This window comes from Oryctolagus cuniculus, chromosome 10, assembly GCF_964237555.1.
Source record: "Oryctolagus cuniculus chromosome 10, mOryCun1.1, whole genome shotgun sequence".
Taxonomy (NCBI): domain Eukaryota; kingdom Metazoa; phylum Chordata; class Mammalia; order Lagomorpha; family Leporidae; genus Oryctolagus; species Oryctolagus cuniculus.
In genome coordinates, this window is record NC_091441.1 from 65,461,074 (window position 1) to 65,475,657 (window position 14,584).

General features: G+C 43.7%; 1 protein-coding gene across 5 annotated transcripts in view; it reads left to right on the top strand.

Annotated features, from left to right (window-relative positions):
* Positions 1–14,584, top strand: part of PTPRM (protein tyrosine phosphatase receptor type M) — an 869,082-nt gene that overhangs the window by 763,816 nt on the left and 90,682 nt on the right. For all 5 annotated transcript variants that reach the window (XM_008261054.4, XM_008261055.4, XM_051852140.2 and 2 more), the window contains 2 exons: positions 7,440–7,516; positions 11,999–12,035. In XM_008261054.4, coding sequence (XP_008259276.1) covers positions 7,440–7,516; positions 11,999–12,035 — 114 coding nt within the window. The remainder of the gene's footprint in view (positions 1–7,439; positions 7,517–11,998; positions 12,036–14,584) is intronic.

Here is a 14,584-nt window from a genome sequence, read left to right on the forward strand (position 1 = left end):
GTTCTGCAGAGCAAACTGGCAGAACAGGTGCTCAAGTGCATGAGCCCTTGGCCACTCTCTGGAGTCCTTGCCCGAGTGACTACCATATTTGCTACACTGCAGAAATGTCCTCCAGGCTTTTCCTCATGCAGATTTGGTATGATTTAGCCTCAACAGTGCCCCCAAGAGAATAACTTCCCTAAAAGAATGGTTGATATATTCATCTTCTTAATTGGCATCTGATTCAAGGTGAATTAAATTACAAGAAAATGTGACGATGAGCCTCTATATCGTGACTTATGGGTCCCCAAGTCAACATCTAATCGTTTTATAACCAACTGAACACCTGATTTCAAAGAGCACACCTGAGAATCTGTAGCGTCTACTCCAAGCCATTCTCAGATATCCCAGCAGCCATGTGGCATCGGCTGTGTGGCTGGAAGGGCCGGCGTTTCACTAACTCGGTGGGGGTCATGGTATTTCTTTCCTGTTTACTGGATTCCTATTTAGGAAGGAGAGCCTGTGGGAAGGCAGGAAGATTGACTCAATACATGCTGACCCATGACAGCTAAGAGATGCAGTCTTGTGATGAACAGTCTGTTCTCCATGGGCAGAACGTGTGTAACTGTGTTCTCATACAGGGCTGGACTCCTCCTAGACACTTAGCCCACTGTCAGTTGCTGGCACGCGTGGCTTAAGATAGATGCTTGTCTCAGTATTCATACTTTATCACTGAAAGGAAGACTAGTCTACAAACTTGAACTTTATCATTCTTAAGTATATTTACTGAGTTCACATGAATAATGTGTGACTGTTGTCCTCTATTAGCAAACTTTGGAGTTACTGTCACCACTGTTTATTCATCTCGGAAAGGGGAGGAGCCCACCTCAAGAGATCTGCCTGGCAGAGGGATCCAAGGGCTCTAGGACTGCATGTCCACACGTGTCCCCCCGACCTTGAAAGTGCTGTTTCCTAGCATGTTTGGGATTAAAGTGGAACGTGGACTTGTTATGTAAGGGAAGGATGAAAAACTGTACTTATTTTTAAGTGTAAAATACACATAAAATTTACCATTTTAAATTATTTTTAACACACTTTTCATGGGCATTATGTACTTCACATTGTTGTGCAACCATCACCTCCATCCATTTCCAGAATTCTTTTTGTCTTTCCAAATTGAAATCCTGTAACCACTAAATAACTCCTCATTCCTGTTTCTACCCAACCTGGTCACTACCATTCTATTTATCTCATTATGAATTTGAGTGATCTAGGTTTAGCTTGAGCGTCCCTAGTCCAAAAATCTGAAATGTGAAACACTTCAAAATCTGTAATTTTTTGAGCATTGACTTGACACCACATGTAGAAAATTCCACACCATCCAACTTTGTTTTACGCACAAAAGTATTAAGATTATCATATAAAATTACCTCTAGGCTATGTGTTAAAAGGTGTATGTGAAAAATAAATGAATTTTGTGTTTAGACTATATACCATACCCAGGTTAACTCATGTATGTGCCAATATTCCAAAATTGGAAGAAAAAAATTGAAATTTGAAACACTTCTGGTCCCAAACATTTTGGATAAGGGGTACTGAAACTGTACTGTGTTAGTGAAATCATATGGTATTTGTCCTTCCATTCCTTTTCTATCTGGCTTGTTTCACATAGCGTAGTGTTTTCAAAGGAGATTCTTTTACTTTCCTATAGCAAAATATATGTACATAAATGGGCACAAAAATCCATGTGCTATTTAATATATTATTGTAATGCAAATACCATAAAAACACCAACCAATCTATAAACAGCACTTTGCCAACCCAGACAGGCCCAGTGTGCCTCTCAGATGGACCCTTCTTCCACTCGGACAATGAGCATTGTGACTTACAGTCATAACTTTCATACTTGTCCTTCCTGTTTTATGCATCTTCTCACAGCGTGATCCACTCGGATATAAACTACACATACGAGCCACATGTGTAAGTGTAATTTCCTAAAAGGCACACTAAAAAACAGAAAAGAAAATAAGCAAAATTAACTTTGAAAGTATATTTATTTAAGCCAATATATCCTAAATATTAACATTGCAACTCATAATCAATATAGGCATAATAAAATGAGATATTTTATTTTCTTTTTATCATATTAAATTTCCCAATTTGGTGTACATTTTTCACTTCCAGCACATCTCAATTAGGATTAGCCCCAAGTGGCTAGCAGGCACCATATCTGACAACATCCAAAGATCCCAGATCCAAAGAATATCCAGACAACGACATCTTGCCTGTTTTTGAGCTTTAGTTTGCTATTAGAGGCTGTGTTCTCCAATATGGTAGCCACTAGCTATGTATAGCTTTTTAAATTTGAATCCAGAGAAATTGAAGTAAAAAGCCAGTTCCTCTGTCATTCTGGTTACATTTCAAGTGCTCCATGACAGCATGTGACTAGTAACTACTGTGCTAAGCACAGATGGGGACATTTCCATCAACACTGAAGGTTCTGAGGAGCCCTAGTAATCTTCTGTGTGTTGCTTTTTCATGTGCAGTCTTAGATTTCTATCATTTGTCCAGTTTGTTCTATGTAAGTATAGTTGTGGGGAGCAACCCGGACTGGACTGAGTTACTGGAATTAAGACTTATTCTATGCATCTGCTCTCCCACAATATGGCGCTGGGAGAGGAGAAAACAGCTTCTACGCAGCTGCCTCTTGCCAACTTGAGTGATGACCTCCAGGAGCTGATCCTGCTCCTGATTGGAGGAGAGCAGCATACTCGGCGTGTGGGCAGCCAAGTTGGGATTGGCGGAAGAGGACTATAAAGGAGGAGAGAGACAACATGCACCAGGAACATCTAAGGGGAACATCTGAGGGAACACCTGTGCAGCCCCCCGAGAGAGCCGGCCGGCGGTGTGCCGCTCCCCCGCGGAAGTGGGGAATGTGGCAGGGGGAACCGCCCTTCCACGGAGGTGGAAGGGACGGTAGCCAACCCGGGAAGAACCAGCAGCAAACCCGGGGAGGGCCGAGCAGACGAAAGAACAGCGCAGGGTCCTGTGTCGTTCCTCCACGAAGAGGGGGAGCGACATAATGGTGCCGTGACTCGGATATGAAGCCTAGGCAGGGTTCAGTGTCGCTCCTCCACGAAGACGGGGAGCAACAATAGTTTGTTCACTTTTATTACTAAATAATGTTCCACCTCATTAATTTAACACAGTTCCTATCTCCCTTCAGTTGATGGATTGTTTACAGTTTTGCGTTGTAAACAGTATTGCTGTGCACATTCATGTGTGTGCGTCAGTATGTGCACACCAACCATTTCCTCACTGCTGGGTCATGGGGGGTGCTATCTTCAGCCTTGTTCATTAATAGTAAATTGTTTGCCAAAGTGATTGTACTAATTTTCACTCCCAGCAGTTGCATCCTTGCGTTCATATTAGTGCACATCTGTAGTTACACTTGCTGTTAACAGACTTGTCTTGCTAGTGGGCATGCAATGGTGGTGGCCAGAGCCACTGTGCAGGGCACTGCAGCCACACTGAGTGGAGTCCCTGGAGTTGGGTGCTAGGAAGGTGCTGCTGGGATATTCAGAATATATGTAATTTGGTTTTTTACTGTAAGACATTATGATGGGCCGGTGCCACGGCTCGCTCGGCTAATCCTCTGCTTTGCGGTGCCGGCACACCGGGTTCTAGTCCCGGTCGGGGCACCGGATTCTGTCTTGGTTGCCCCTCTTCCAGGCCAGCTCTCTGCTGTGGCCAGGGAGTGCAGTGGAGGATGGCCCAAGTCCCTGGGCCGTGCACCCCATGGGAGACCAGGATAAGTACCTGGCTCCTGCCATCGGATCAGCGCAATGCGCCGGTCACAGCGCGCCGGCCGCGGCAGCCATTGGAGGGTGAACCAACGGCAAAAGGGAGACCTTTCTCTCTGTCTCTCTCTCTCACTGTCCACTCTGCCTGCAAAAAAAAAAGACATTATGAACTAGAAGAATCCACTCTTTGCATCCATAGAAATGTAGAAACAATATGTCTGCTTAGGAGCTGTGCTGTCCGTGTGTGTGTGTGTGTGTATGTATTTGTATATTTTTTTTTTTTTGGACAGGCAGAGTAGACAGTGAGAGAGAGAGACAGAGAGAAAGGTCTTCCTTTGCCGTTGGTTCACCCTCCAATGGCCGCCGCGGTCGTCGCGCTGCGGCCAGCGCACCGCGCCGATCCGATGGCAGGAGCCAGGATCCAGGTGCTTTTCCTGGTCTCCCATGGGGTGCAGGGCCCAAGCACCTGGGCCATCCTCCACTGCACTCCCTGGCCACAGCAGAGGGCTGGCCTGGAAGAGGGGCAACCGGGACAGAATCCGGCGCCTCGACCGGGACTAGAACCCGGTGTGCCGGCGCCGCTAGGCGGAGGATTAGCCTAGTGAGCCGCGGCGCCGGCTTTGTATTTGTATATTTTAAGGATTTATTTATTTTTTTAAAAGGCAGAGTTAGAAAGAGGCAGAGAGAAAGTGAGAGAGGTCTTCCATCAACTGGTTCACTCCCCAGATGGCCACAATAGCCAGAGCTGAGCCGATCCAAAGCCAGGAGCCAGGAGCTTCCTCCAGGTCTCCCACCCAAGTACAGTGGCCCCAAAACTTGGGCCATCCTCCACTGCCTTGCCAGGCCATAGTAGAGAGCTGGATTGGAAGTGGAGCAGCCAGGACATGAACCAGCGCCCATATGGGATGCCAGCACTGCAGGCGGTGGCTTTACCCACTGTGCCACAGTGCCAGCTCCTGTCCTTATGTCTTATAGATTTCTCCATCAGGAGGGGAGTGAGAGCAGTGAAATTGGGAGCAGTACCTGGGGGGGTGGGGGGTGGGGGATGAAATGACTCAGCTGTAGGAGATGATGAAGACACTTGATTTCGAAGGTTCTGTTTATAGGAGATGAGAATTCAGTTTTGTCAGAGATTGAAGTCCCTAAGAGAGCATGTAGGATCAACTGGAAAAGCCCAAAGGTAGCAAATCTCAGGAAATGGGCAGTATTCATCCTGAGCCTCCAAAAGAAATACAACACGTGAGAGGCAGGATTCTGACAGGGGCTATAATATGTTCTTAAGACACGCCTGCTCCTCGAGATTGGAGGCTCCAGTGCAGTTACCTGCCCAGTGAAAGCTGCCCAGGCAAAGTCCAAGTGCACAGGAAAGCAAGCCTAATCTCCATCGTCAGGAGTGCAATCAAAGCCTGGTGTGCACGGAATAGCCAAGGTTCGGTCCTGTTGCAGCATCTTTCATCGGGAAAGCTCAGATGGCTTTGCCAGTGGAATTGCTGATAGCTCCACTCTGCAAAAGAGCTGCGTGTATGCGGTGGCTCTCCTCACATGTACAAAAAGCCACAACAGCCCACAGGTATCCAGTGCACACGTGACACGGCTCCTTCCAACTTCCCAACATAGCAAATTGTTGAAGCAATCTGTGTCCTGGGAAACTAGCTCCTAAAATGGGTCACCATGAGGAAGTGTTCTGACTGTGTAGGTCCTTTCCTGGAGTTGCTGGCAATGATTGGGTATTAGATACAAAGATAATGAGAAGTGTGGGCATCTGGTACATAGTACAATAGTAATTGGCCTCTGACCATCACTCACTCTCTGCCAAACATTTTTCTAAAAATCCCTTGATATATATATTTTTTAATGCTCACAATATCCCCATGAGATCAGCAGTGTTCGTCCCCATTTTACAGACAAGTGAAGGCAAGCAGAGAGAGAAGAGGTAACTTGCCCACTGTCACCAGCAAGAAACAGGCCCAAGTCAGCACTTGGTCCAATGACTGGGGATAAAGTGATCTGTCATCTGTGCTTTGCCCGGCTCTTGCTCCAGCTGGAGTCTTCATATCTCACCCACTAACCCAGATGAAATATTGAGCGAAGTTCACATCAGAACACAGCACTGATAGTTTACCATCAGGAACTCCCCCTGTCCCTGCTATGTTGCAGGTGAATTTCTGCAGGCTCCTGTAGCTAACCACCCAGGAAATCTAGTGCTTCCCTGCTCGGGGCCACTGGCTTCTTCTATTCCACATACCAAGCTTTGGTGGACACTTGGATTGGAAGGAAGAGTTTCTCTGCTAAAAAGAGCATTCAGTAAAGGAAAATAATTTTTAAAGGATAGATGTTTAAAAGAAAAAAGTTCACTTTACATTTACTCAAAAAAGGACTTGGGGGAAAACCTACTGTGTCCCAGGTACCACTCTAGGGGCTAGGGGCAGAACAGTGATCAAAAGAGGACAGTCTTAGCCATTATGGTGCTTGTAGCACTTTCCTTCTGAAAGTATCAATTTTCAGTGAAATAATTGAGTCGCCTCCATAGAGCTCTTGGTTAAATTGTTTTCATTCAGAAAATAATGTAAATATAGTTAATTTATGCCACAATTAAGACTTCTACCCAGTAATTTCTGTGTGTCAGACATCAGATTTGGCAGTCTGTATTGTCACTTACCCCTTGGAGCAGTGCAAATTGAGGCAAGCACTGTGGTCCCCTTCTCCGGATGGGGAGACTAAGGGTTGGTGTTGTTATTGACTGGCCTGTGCTTAGAGCATTGCTGTCCCTTGCAGTATCCTCAGGTACAGAGGGAGGGCTCAGAGAACTGTCAAGCAACAAAGGTTAGGACCACATCTGCACAGGCCAGAAGGCTAGGCCGTGAATTTGTACCCAACATTGATCCAAGTAGATGTCAAAGGCAACTCCAAGCCCTCAGACAGTTTGTATGTAATTTGGTGAAGTTGCTGCAGCTTCCAATCTAAGACATAATTTGGCTGTGGTTCACAGAAATATAATTAAAAAGTTCAAACCTTTGCTGATGATGTCCATGTGTCAATGATCAAAGAATAAGCTAATGAGATTTATCATAAGAGGTGAAGTATTATAAATCCTTCCCAGTATTAATAGCAAAATCTGGGGCTTTGAAGGTATATGATATGTAATTCTTTGTTTATCCTTAAAGAGCCTCTACAGGGGTACTTCAAAAAGGTTATTGGAATGTGAATTATGAAAAAACTATGCATGGATTTCATCATGCATAAATTTCAATTTTTGCATTAAAATAATCTATTTGTTCCACTTTTATCATAGTTTTTTGTTTGCTTTGTTTTTAGCAGTAAGCATGCTAGTGAAGTTTAATGAAGAGAAAGTACCCCTGACAGAGCAGGCAGGCATCTCAGGAAAGAACTGAGAGCCCAATCTGCATTCCGACTGGAGTCTTTATGGATATGAGTATTGGTCCCCACCCCTCGCCTCACCCCTGTTTCTCCTCCCCTCTTCCCTCTTCCAGGTAACTGTGAAGTGGAGGACTTTCAGGGTGTGAAATGCCTGAAAATCCTCCCAGGACCTTGTCAGCATAGTGTCATTGAGTGCCTTCCTGTGTGAGTAAGCTCTGTGTGCTCCCAGAATCCATTGCTTTCGTTGTTAATGGCTGTTCTCTTCTTTTTCCTTTGTAGATGACCATTCCCGGGTGAGGCTGCAGACAATAGAAGGAGACACCAACTCAGACTACATCAATGGCAATTACATCGATGTATGTATTTTGAAACTGTCAGTAAACCCCGCCACATTCCAGCACATCCCAGACTGTGTGTCTACTGTAAGACTGTTGGACACATGTTGGCCTCAATCCAGAAGCAAAATTAATGTTGCCAGGGCACCACAGACCTTGACAGTGACCATGCATTCCCTCCCTTTCTCAGTTCAGCCTCTTTGTTGCTAACTTTCTTTGTAATGTTCTCTGCCTTCTTTGCTGCCCTGTGCCTATGTGGACCAAGAAAATGCTATTTCCTTTTCTTGTCAACAACTTAACATTATTCAATACTTTAAAATCTGCTTGCATATTAATAGGACAAAACTCTCTAATTCCTGATATGGTGATTCACAATCACTTGTCACCACTGCACTTTTAAGTTGCCTTCAAAGTAGTCTGCAGCTGTTCCCCATGACTTCCAATGCAAGCAAGACAGGTCATTAAATATGGAAGCTGTTTAATTATTGACGATGGCTTCTTTGTTCATTCTGCATCATGTTAACTTAATGTTTTACATTAGGCTACATTCTCTAGGAGACAGCATGTTGTCAATGGCAAGAATGAATGAAATCAAAAGTAGACTGGAAAATCAAGGGCAAATTGCTATTCCCTGAAATGTCCAAGTTTATATCAAGCAAATTCTAGTTACCTTGCAGTTTCCAAGGCACACCCTATACTTAGATGTCCCATCAGAACTCCTAGGGACAGGCTTTCCCCATACACAGGTTGAGCATCCCTAATCTGAAAATCTGAAATGCTCCAAAATCTGAAAATTTGTGGAGCACTAACATGATATCACATGTGGAAAATTCCACATCTGACCTCAGGTGGTAGGTCACAGTCAAAACACAACATACAGTTAATTTATCATCCCTCAAAGATAAAAACTCCCGACCCCTTCAGCAGCAATGTACAAAATGTGTTTCATGTACAGAGCTATTAAAAAGATTCTCCAGAGTGACCTCAGACTGTGTATATAAAGTATAGATGAGACAAATGAAGGTCATGTTTAGACCTGGGTCCCCTCCCTGATATCTCATTATGTATGCAAATTCAAATTTCAAATCCAAAATAGGAAACACTTCTGGTCCCAAGCATTTCAGATTAGGAGCACTCAGCCTGTATGTAGAGCACTTTATTTTCTTGGTTGAACTTGACTCAGGTGGTCCTAAAAACAACTAGTATCAAAATCTCTAGGAAATAGTTGTCTAAAAATAACCATAAGAATGTTATTTTCCATGCTCACTGGAAAGATTTGGCATTTTAGTTATAGATTTGTGGGTTGAGTCTGGGAGATAATTATTGAAAAAAAGTTCATATTTTACCCATCAAACAAGACCACTGTGCCATTAAAAAAAGTTTCTTGTATTTGAAACACAGAGAGGCAGCCCAAGACAGAGAAGGTCTCCATCTGCTAGTTCACAAATGCCCACAACGGCTGGGGCTGGCCAGGGACTGACACTGGGAGCCAGGAACTCAATCCAGTGCTTAGTGTCTTATAAATAACTGAAGTTGTACATGGAACCGGAGAAGGCACTGTAGAGGAAATAATTCAAACTAAGCTTTTCTTTTAAAGATATTTAGTTTATTTACTTGAAAGGCAGAGTTACAAAGAGTGAGATCTTCCATCGGTTTGTTCACTCCCCAAATGGTCACATCAGCCAGGGCTGGACCAGGAGCTTTGACACCGTCTCCCATGTGGGTATAGGGCCCAAGGACTTGGACTCTTCGGCTGCTTTCCCAAGTGCATTAGCAGGGAGTTGGACCAGAAGTGGAGCAGCCAAGGCTGGAACCCGTGCCCAGATGGAATGCTGGTGCTACAGGCAGTGATTTAACCCACATCACCACAGCAGCAGCCCCAAAACTGAGCTTTAAACAATGGGTGGGTAGGGATACAAAGGAGACAAGACTCCAGCTCAAGGACATCATTAGCAAGGCCAAAAAGTAATGAAAATACCAGATCAATGAGTTTTAATTTTATTTTTACAGAGAGAAAAGTCAATAGGCAGACACCCTTTATTCCCTCTAGTCAATAAGATCTTATTGAGCATCCATTGTATGTGAGTTACTGTTCAAGGTGCTAAGCTGTAATTGTGAACAATTCCAATCAAAAATCAAACCAAACCACTGACCTACTGGAGCTGATGTTCTAATCAGGAGAAACGGGCAATCAATAAATGGAATACTATTAAGTAGCATGCGCTATGGAGAACACTAGAACACTAGATGGGAGTGCCGGGATTGAAGGAGAACACCATTGGTAATAGAGTGGCTGGAGTCAGTTGCCCTGAGAAGGTGACATTGGAGCACAGCAGGGGTGGCATTGAGCCATTCACATTGCCTGGGAGAATTGCATTCCAGGTGGGACACAGCCAAGCAAAAGCTGTGAGGAAAAGAAGCAAGCAGGGAATTTTGGTGGAATGGTGTGAAGTGGGTGGAAAAAGTTGTAGGAGATGAGGAGAGGAGGTTCCTGAGTGTTGGTGATATATAACACTTGGGAGACCTGCAGCTCTTGGAGGAATCTGAGCAGAGGTGTGAGGTGATCCGGCTGCAGAGAAAAGAGCAAACAGCCGCCGGGCAGGAGTAGAGCAGGAGGCCTAATGGGTGGCTGTGGAAATACTCTGAGGGAGACCACCATGGCTAACTATGGAGGTCGACAGATGTGGGAGCCCAGAGCTGCATGGAAGGCTGAATCTACAGGGTTTGCTGACAGACTGGCTGTGGGGTACAGGAGGAAGAGAGGGGTCAGGGATGCCTTCAAGTGATGGAGCTGCTATTATTTGAGCAGATTTGGGGAGTTCTATATTAGATGTGTTAAGCTTTTAAATATGAGGGTTACTTCAAAAAAATTCATGAACAGTACAGCTAAAATATAAGCTTATTTTGGTGCCAAAAAATTGTTGAAATTCATGCCTAGGAGGGATCTTCAAAACAAAATTCATAGAAAACACTCATCATGAAAAAGCTATACGTGGATTTCAAAAATGTTTACACCATGAACTTTGAGCTTTCCGTGAACTTTTTGAAGTGCCCTCATGTGTATTGTGTGTGTGTGTCTGTGTCTGTGTGTGTGCGTGTGTGTGTGTGTGTGTATCTATCAATGAATATGCAACAAGATTTCAGGGGAAAGGTCTGGACTGGCAATGAAAATGGGAGATTCAGCAGATATACATGGCTTTGAAGGTCAAGCGGACTGCACAAGAGCTCTAAGAGTGAGTGTAGACTGGGAAAAGTCCAAGATGCGAGATTCTAACATCTGTGAAGGAGAGGAACAGCCAAAAAAACTGAAGATGAGTGGCCAGGATATAGGTAGCAGAGTGTCAGATCCTGGAACCAAATGAAAAAACTGTCTTTAGGAGATCAATTGTATTCAGGGTGCTGAGAGGCCAAGGACGATCTTAGCATTTAGCCACAAAGGCCGCTCACGGACTGTGTAGCTCAATTTATCCAATGAGTCTTTCCTATCTGCTAGGTATCTTGAGACACACTGTATATGTAGAACACATAAGTCATGGTTCTTCCCCATGTGACACTCAGCTAATGAGAAATGAGTGATTGTCTACGGAATTCTATTGTTGGTCATGATTCTATAATTAGAGTCCTGTGGCAGGTCAGGTGTATGTAAAAATGTGTTTGCTTTTGTCTTTCATTGTTGTCAACTTGCCTTTAAGAGCATCAGGTTTAACAGATATGTACTTATGTTGTCTGAGAAATCTGCATTTTCTTTCCACATTTCTTTTCTTCCTTTTTCCGGCTGACTTTGGGCAAAGTATTTTGAGTCATATCAGAGGACAGAAACTGAAAGTATTGAGGTCCATGGTGATACAATATATTAACTGGATGTACTTTTCTCTGAGTTGGCTTTATTTTTCCCTGGTTCTGATTCTACAATTTCTTTGCTCCCTGCTTTCTTTGCTCCCAATTTTTATCTTTCCTTTTTCTTATAGGGTCTTGATAAAAGAGATCTTGCAGAATTTCTGCCTTTTAAATTCCTGCCCCTTGCTACAGCACATTGTCATAGTATTAGCAGTGTTTAAAAATGGTTTTAAGTATTACTATTGATATAACTGTCTATACTGATATAACAGAATATGTGTTAAGCCCTTGGCACATTGCCAATAACATCCCAAGCACAAATGAAGTTCTATTGTGCATTCCTTGCCTGTTTGCACCTTAATAAGGGTTGTAGTCATGTTCTCTCAGAGAATCCATAAGTTGTTAGTGTTTATTGCTCATCCATCATCTCATAGCCAGTGTTGTGATTAAGTTACTCACACTTCCTGTGCATGCCTCAGAACTGTTACATTTGATCCAGCTGCACGATGAAGAGAAACACCGTGGTACTAGGTCTGGCAATTTAACTTTCAAGTGATGAGGCTGTTGGTATTTGTATCTGTGTTCATTTGGGCAAACGTAGCACATGATTTCTGTGCTGCTTATTGATTTTAAGTTTACCACATGTTCTTTCTCATTTATTTTTAGGGCTATCATCGACCCAATCATTATATTGCTACTCAAGGTAAGTTTATTTCAGCTTTGATATCTTTCTTGGTTTTTTTTTTTTTTTTTGGAAGGGGAAATTCTCTATCTCTATCATCTTGTATCCATTCCACCCTCCCTTAGGAAGATACTGCAATTTATTGCAGTTCTAACAATCAATACAGACACCCTTACTTTCCCATTAGAGGTTCTGGTAATATAACCATTTAGTTAGAACTTCATGTTGAGATCATTAGGAGAAGTGTGTGTGTGTGTGTGTGTGTAACTGAATTCAACCTGTCTACCTTAGGAATTAGCCAATGTTTGTAATAACAGATATATAGATATCCATTCAATTATGTGTACTTAAGAATGTTTTAGATAATACCAAAGTAAGGTTAAACTCTAAGCTGAATAAAAGCTACATTTAAAATAAAAATGGAATATGAAAGTGATTACTCCCTAAACAGAGACCTGTACTAGTTGCTGCTGGGGCACAAGCTGAACCCAGCAAGCACCTTTCTCATCATGGCTGTATTTAGTGGGGAAGATGCAAGGTGACCTGCATATTCTTTATAGGTGCAATTCCAGGGGACTTCTGTGAGCGCTACAGAGAAAACATTGAGGAAATAGGTTGCTTTCTGGTGGGATGAACCCAAACAGCTTGGTAGCAGAGGTTAAGATGGGGAGGAAAACTTCTAAGTGTGGAAATGTTGTGAGCAGAGATCTAGAAGCAGAAGATTAGAACTCTCAGGTGGAAAGCGATAGGTGGATCTCTTTGGCTACAGGAAACTAAAAGAAAGCCAGAGGAAATGTGGAAGAAGCTCATGGTCATGGTTTTTGAGTGGTCTTCCTTCCAGACTGTGAAGGTCATCTGTGGAGCATGAGGCCCACGAGAGAACTGAGATTGTAGGGCATGAAGCATCAGAAGGAATGAGTTTGTGAGTTGACGTAAAGTGAACTAAACAAGTGCTGAGAAACAGCGAAGAACCAGTTATGCCCAGAAACAGGAGCAGGGCAATCAGAAGGATGTTTGGCAACAGAAATTCAAGGAGCAAAGGAATCAAAGATACCAAGAAGATCATGCTTGAGACATCTAGGCTTGGAGGCAGAGAGGTCAGAGGTGCTCAGTGAACCACGGCAAGAGGGAAGGAATGAGTGCATGGTGGCCGGTTCAGCTCAGGAGGTGTGGGATTGGAGGAGAGCAGAATTCCAACATGAGAGCAGCACTGCCCCCTGTAGCCTTATGCAGTGGTAGAGATGTGCTATACCACACTGTCACATGTCACTGGCACATGTGGTTGCCTGCAGCCCTGCCTATCTGCAAGTCCAAATTCACAGATCCAATCAGCAGCGGATCAAAAATGTTCTGAAGGAGATGGTGACTGTACTGAACATGTGCAGGCCTCTATTAGTTCCTAAGCAATGCAGCGTGACACCTGTTTACACAGCATTCACACTGAAGTAGGTATTGTGGGTAACTTAGAGATAACTTACAGTATGGAGCTGGATGTGCATAGGTTATAGGCAAACACTACACCATTTTATATAGCAAACTTTGGCATTCTCAGATTTTAGTGTGCTCAGAGGTTCTAGAACCAGTCTTCCAGAGATACTGCATGACAGCTGTACTTGAAATGTAGCTATTAGGACCTGTGCCGCGGCTAACTTGGCTAATCCTCCACCTGTGGCACCAGCACCTCGGGTTCTAGTCCCAGTTGGGGTGCCAGATTCTGTCCTGGTTGCCCCTCTTCCAGTCCAGCTCTCTGCTGTGGCCCAGGAAGGCAGTGGAGGATGGCCCATGTGCTTGGGCCCTGCACCTGCATGAGAGACCAGGAGGAAGCACCTGGCTCCTGGCTTTGGATCAGCGCAACACGCCGGCCATAGTGGCCATTTGAAGGGTGAACCAATGGAAAGGAAGGCCTTTCTCTCTATCTCTCTCTCTCTCAGTTTCTAACTCTGCCTGTCAAAAAAAAAAAAAAAAAAGAAATGTAGCTATTAGGAATGAGAGACTATATTTAAAATTTTAATATTCATATAAACAGCTCCATGTGGTTATTCTCTATGACAACCTTGGACACTGTGGTATGGGATGCACACATCCTAACTTCTACACCAAACACCTGCTCCCCTTTGGAATTCATCCTAATAGCTTTCAGAATGTTCTACAGTAAGCATCATAACATCTGATTTAATAAATTTGATGATAATTTGAAATTGGCAGTTTATAATATATTCATGTGACAATTTAATTGTGAAATATCCAAAATATTCCTGTGTTTCTTATATATCCAGTAACATGATTAACAACCGTGTTTTCACAGATAGCAAGAATATAAAGTTGGATTTTAATTGAACCTGCACGATTGAGGGCTTCAGAGTGATGTGACTGAACAGATAGCTGCTGACGTAGAGACTTCCGAGTCTGTGCACAGCCCTTCGTCCAGCTTCCCTGTGTCCATTCTCTCCACTTCTCTCTCCCCGTGGGAGAGTGTTCTTTGAAGACAAAAGCCATCAGAGAAGTCACTTCTGCAGAATTAATTAGAGTGATACTTCATTGCTCAGTAGCCCTCTTTGGCAGCATTCAAC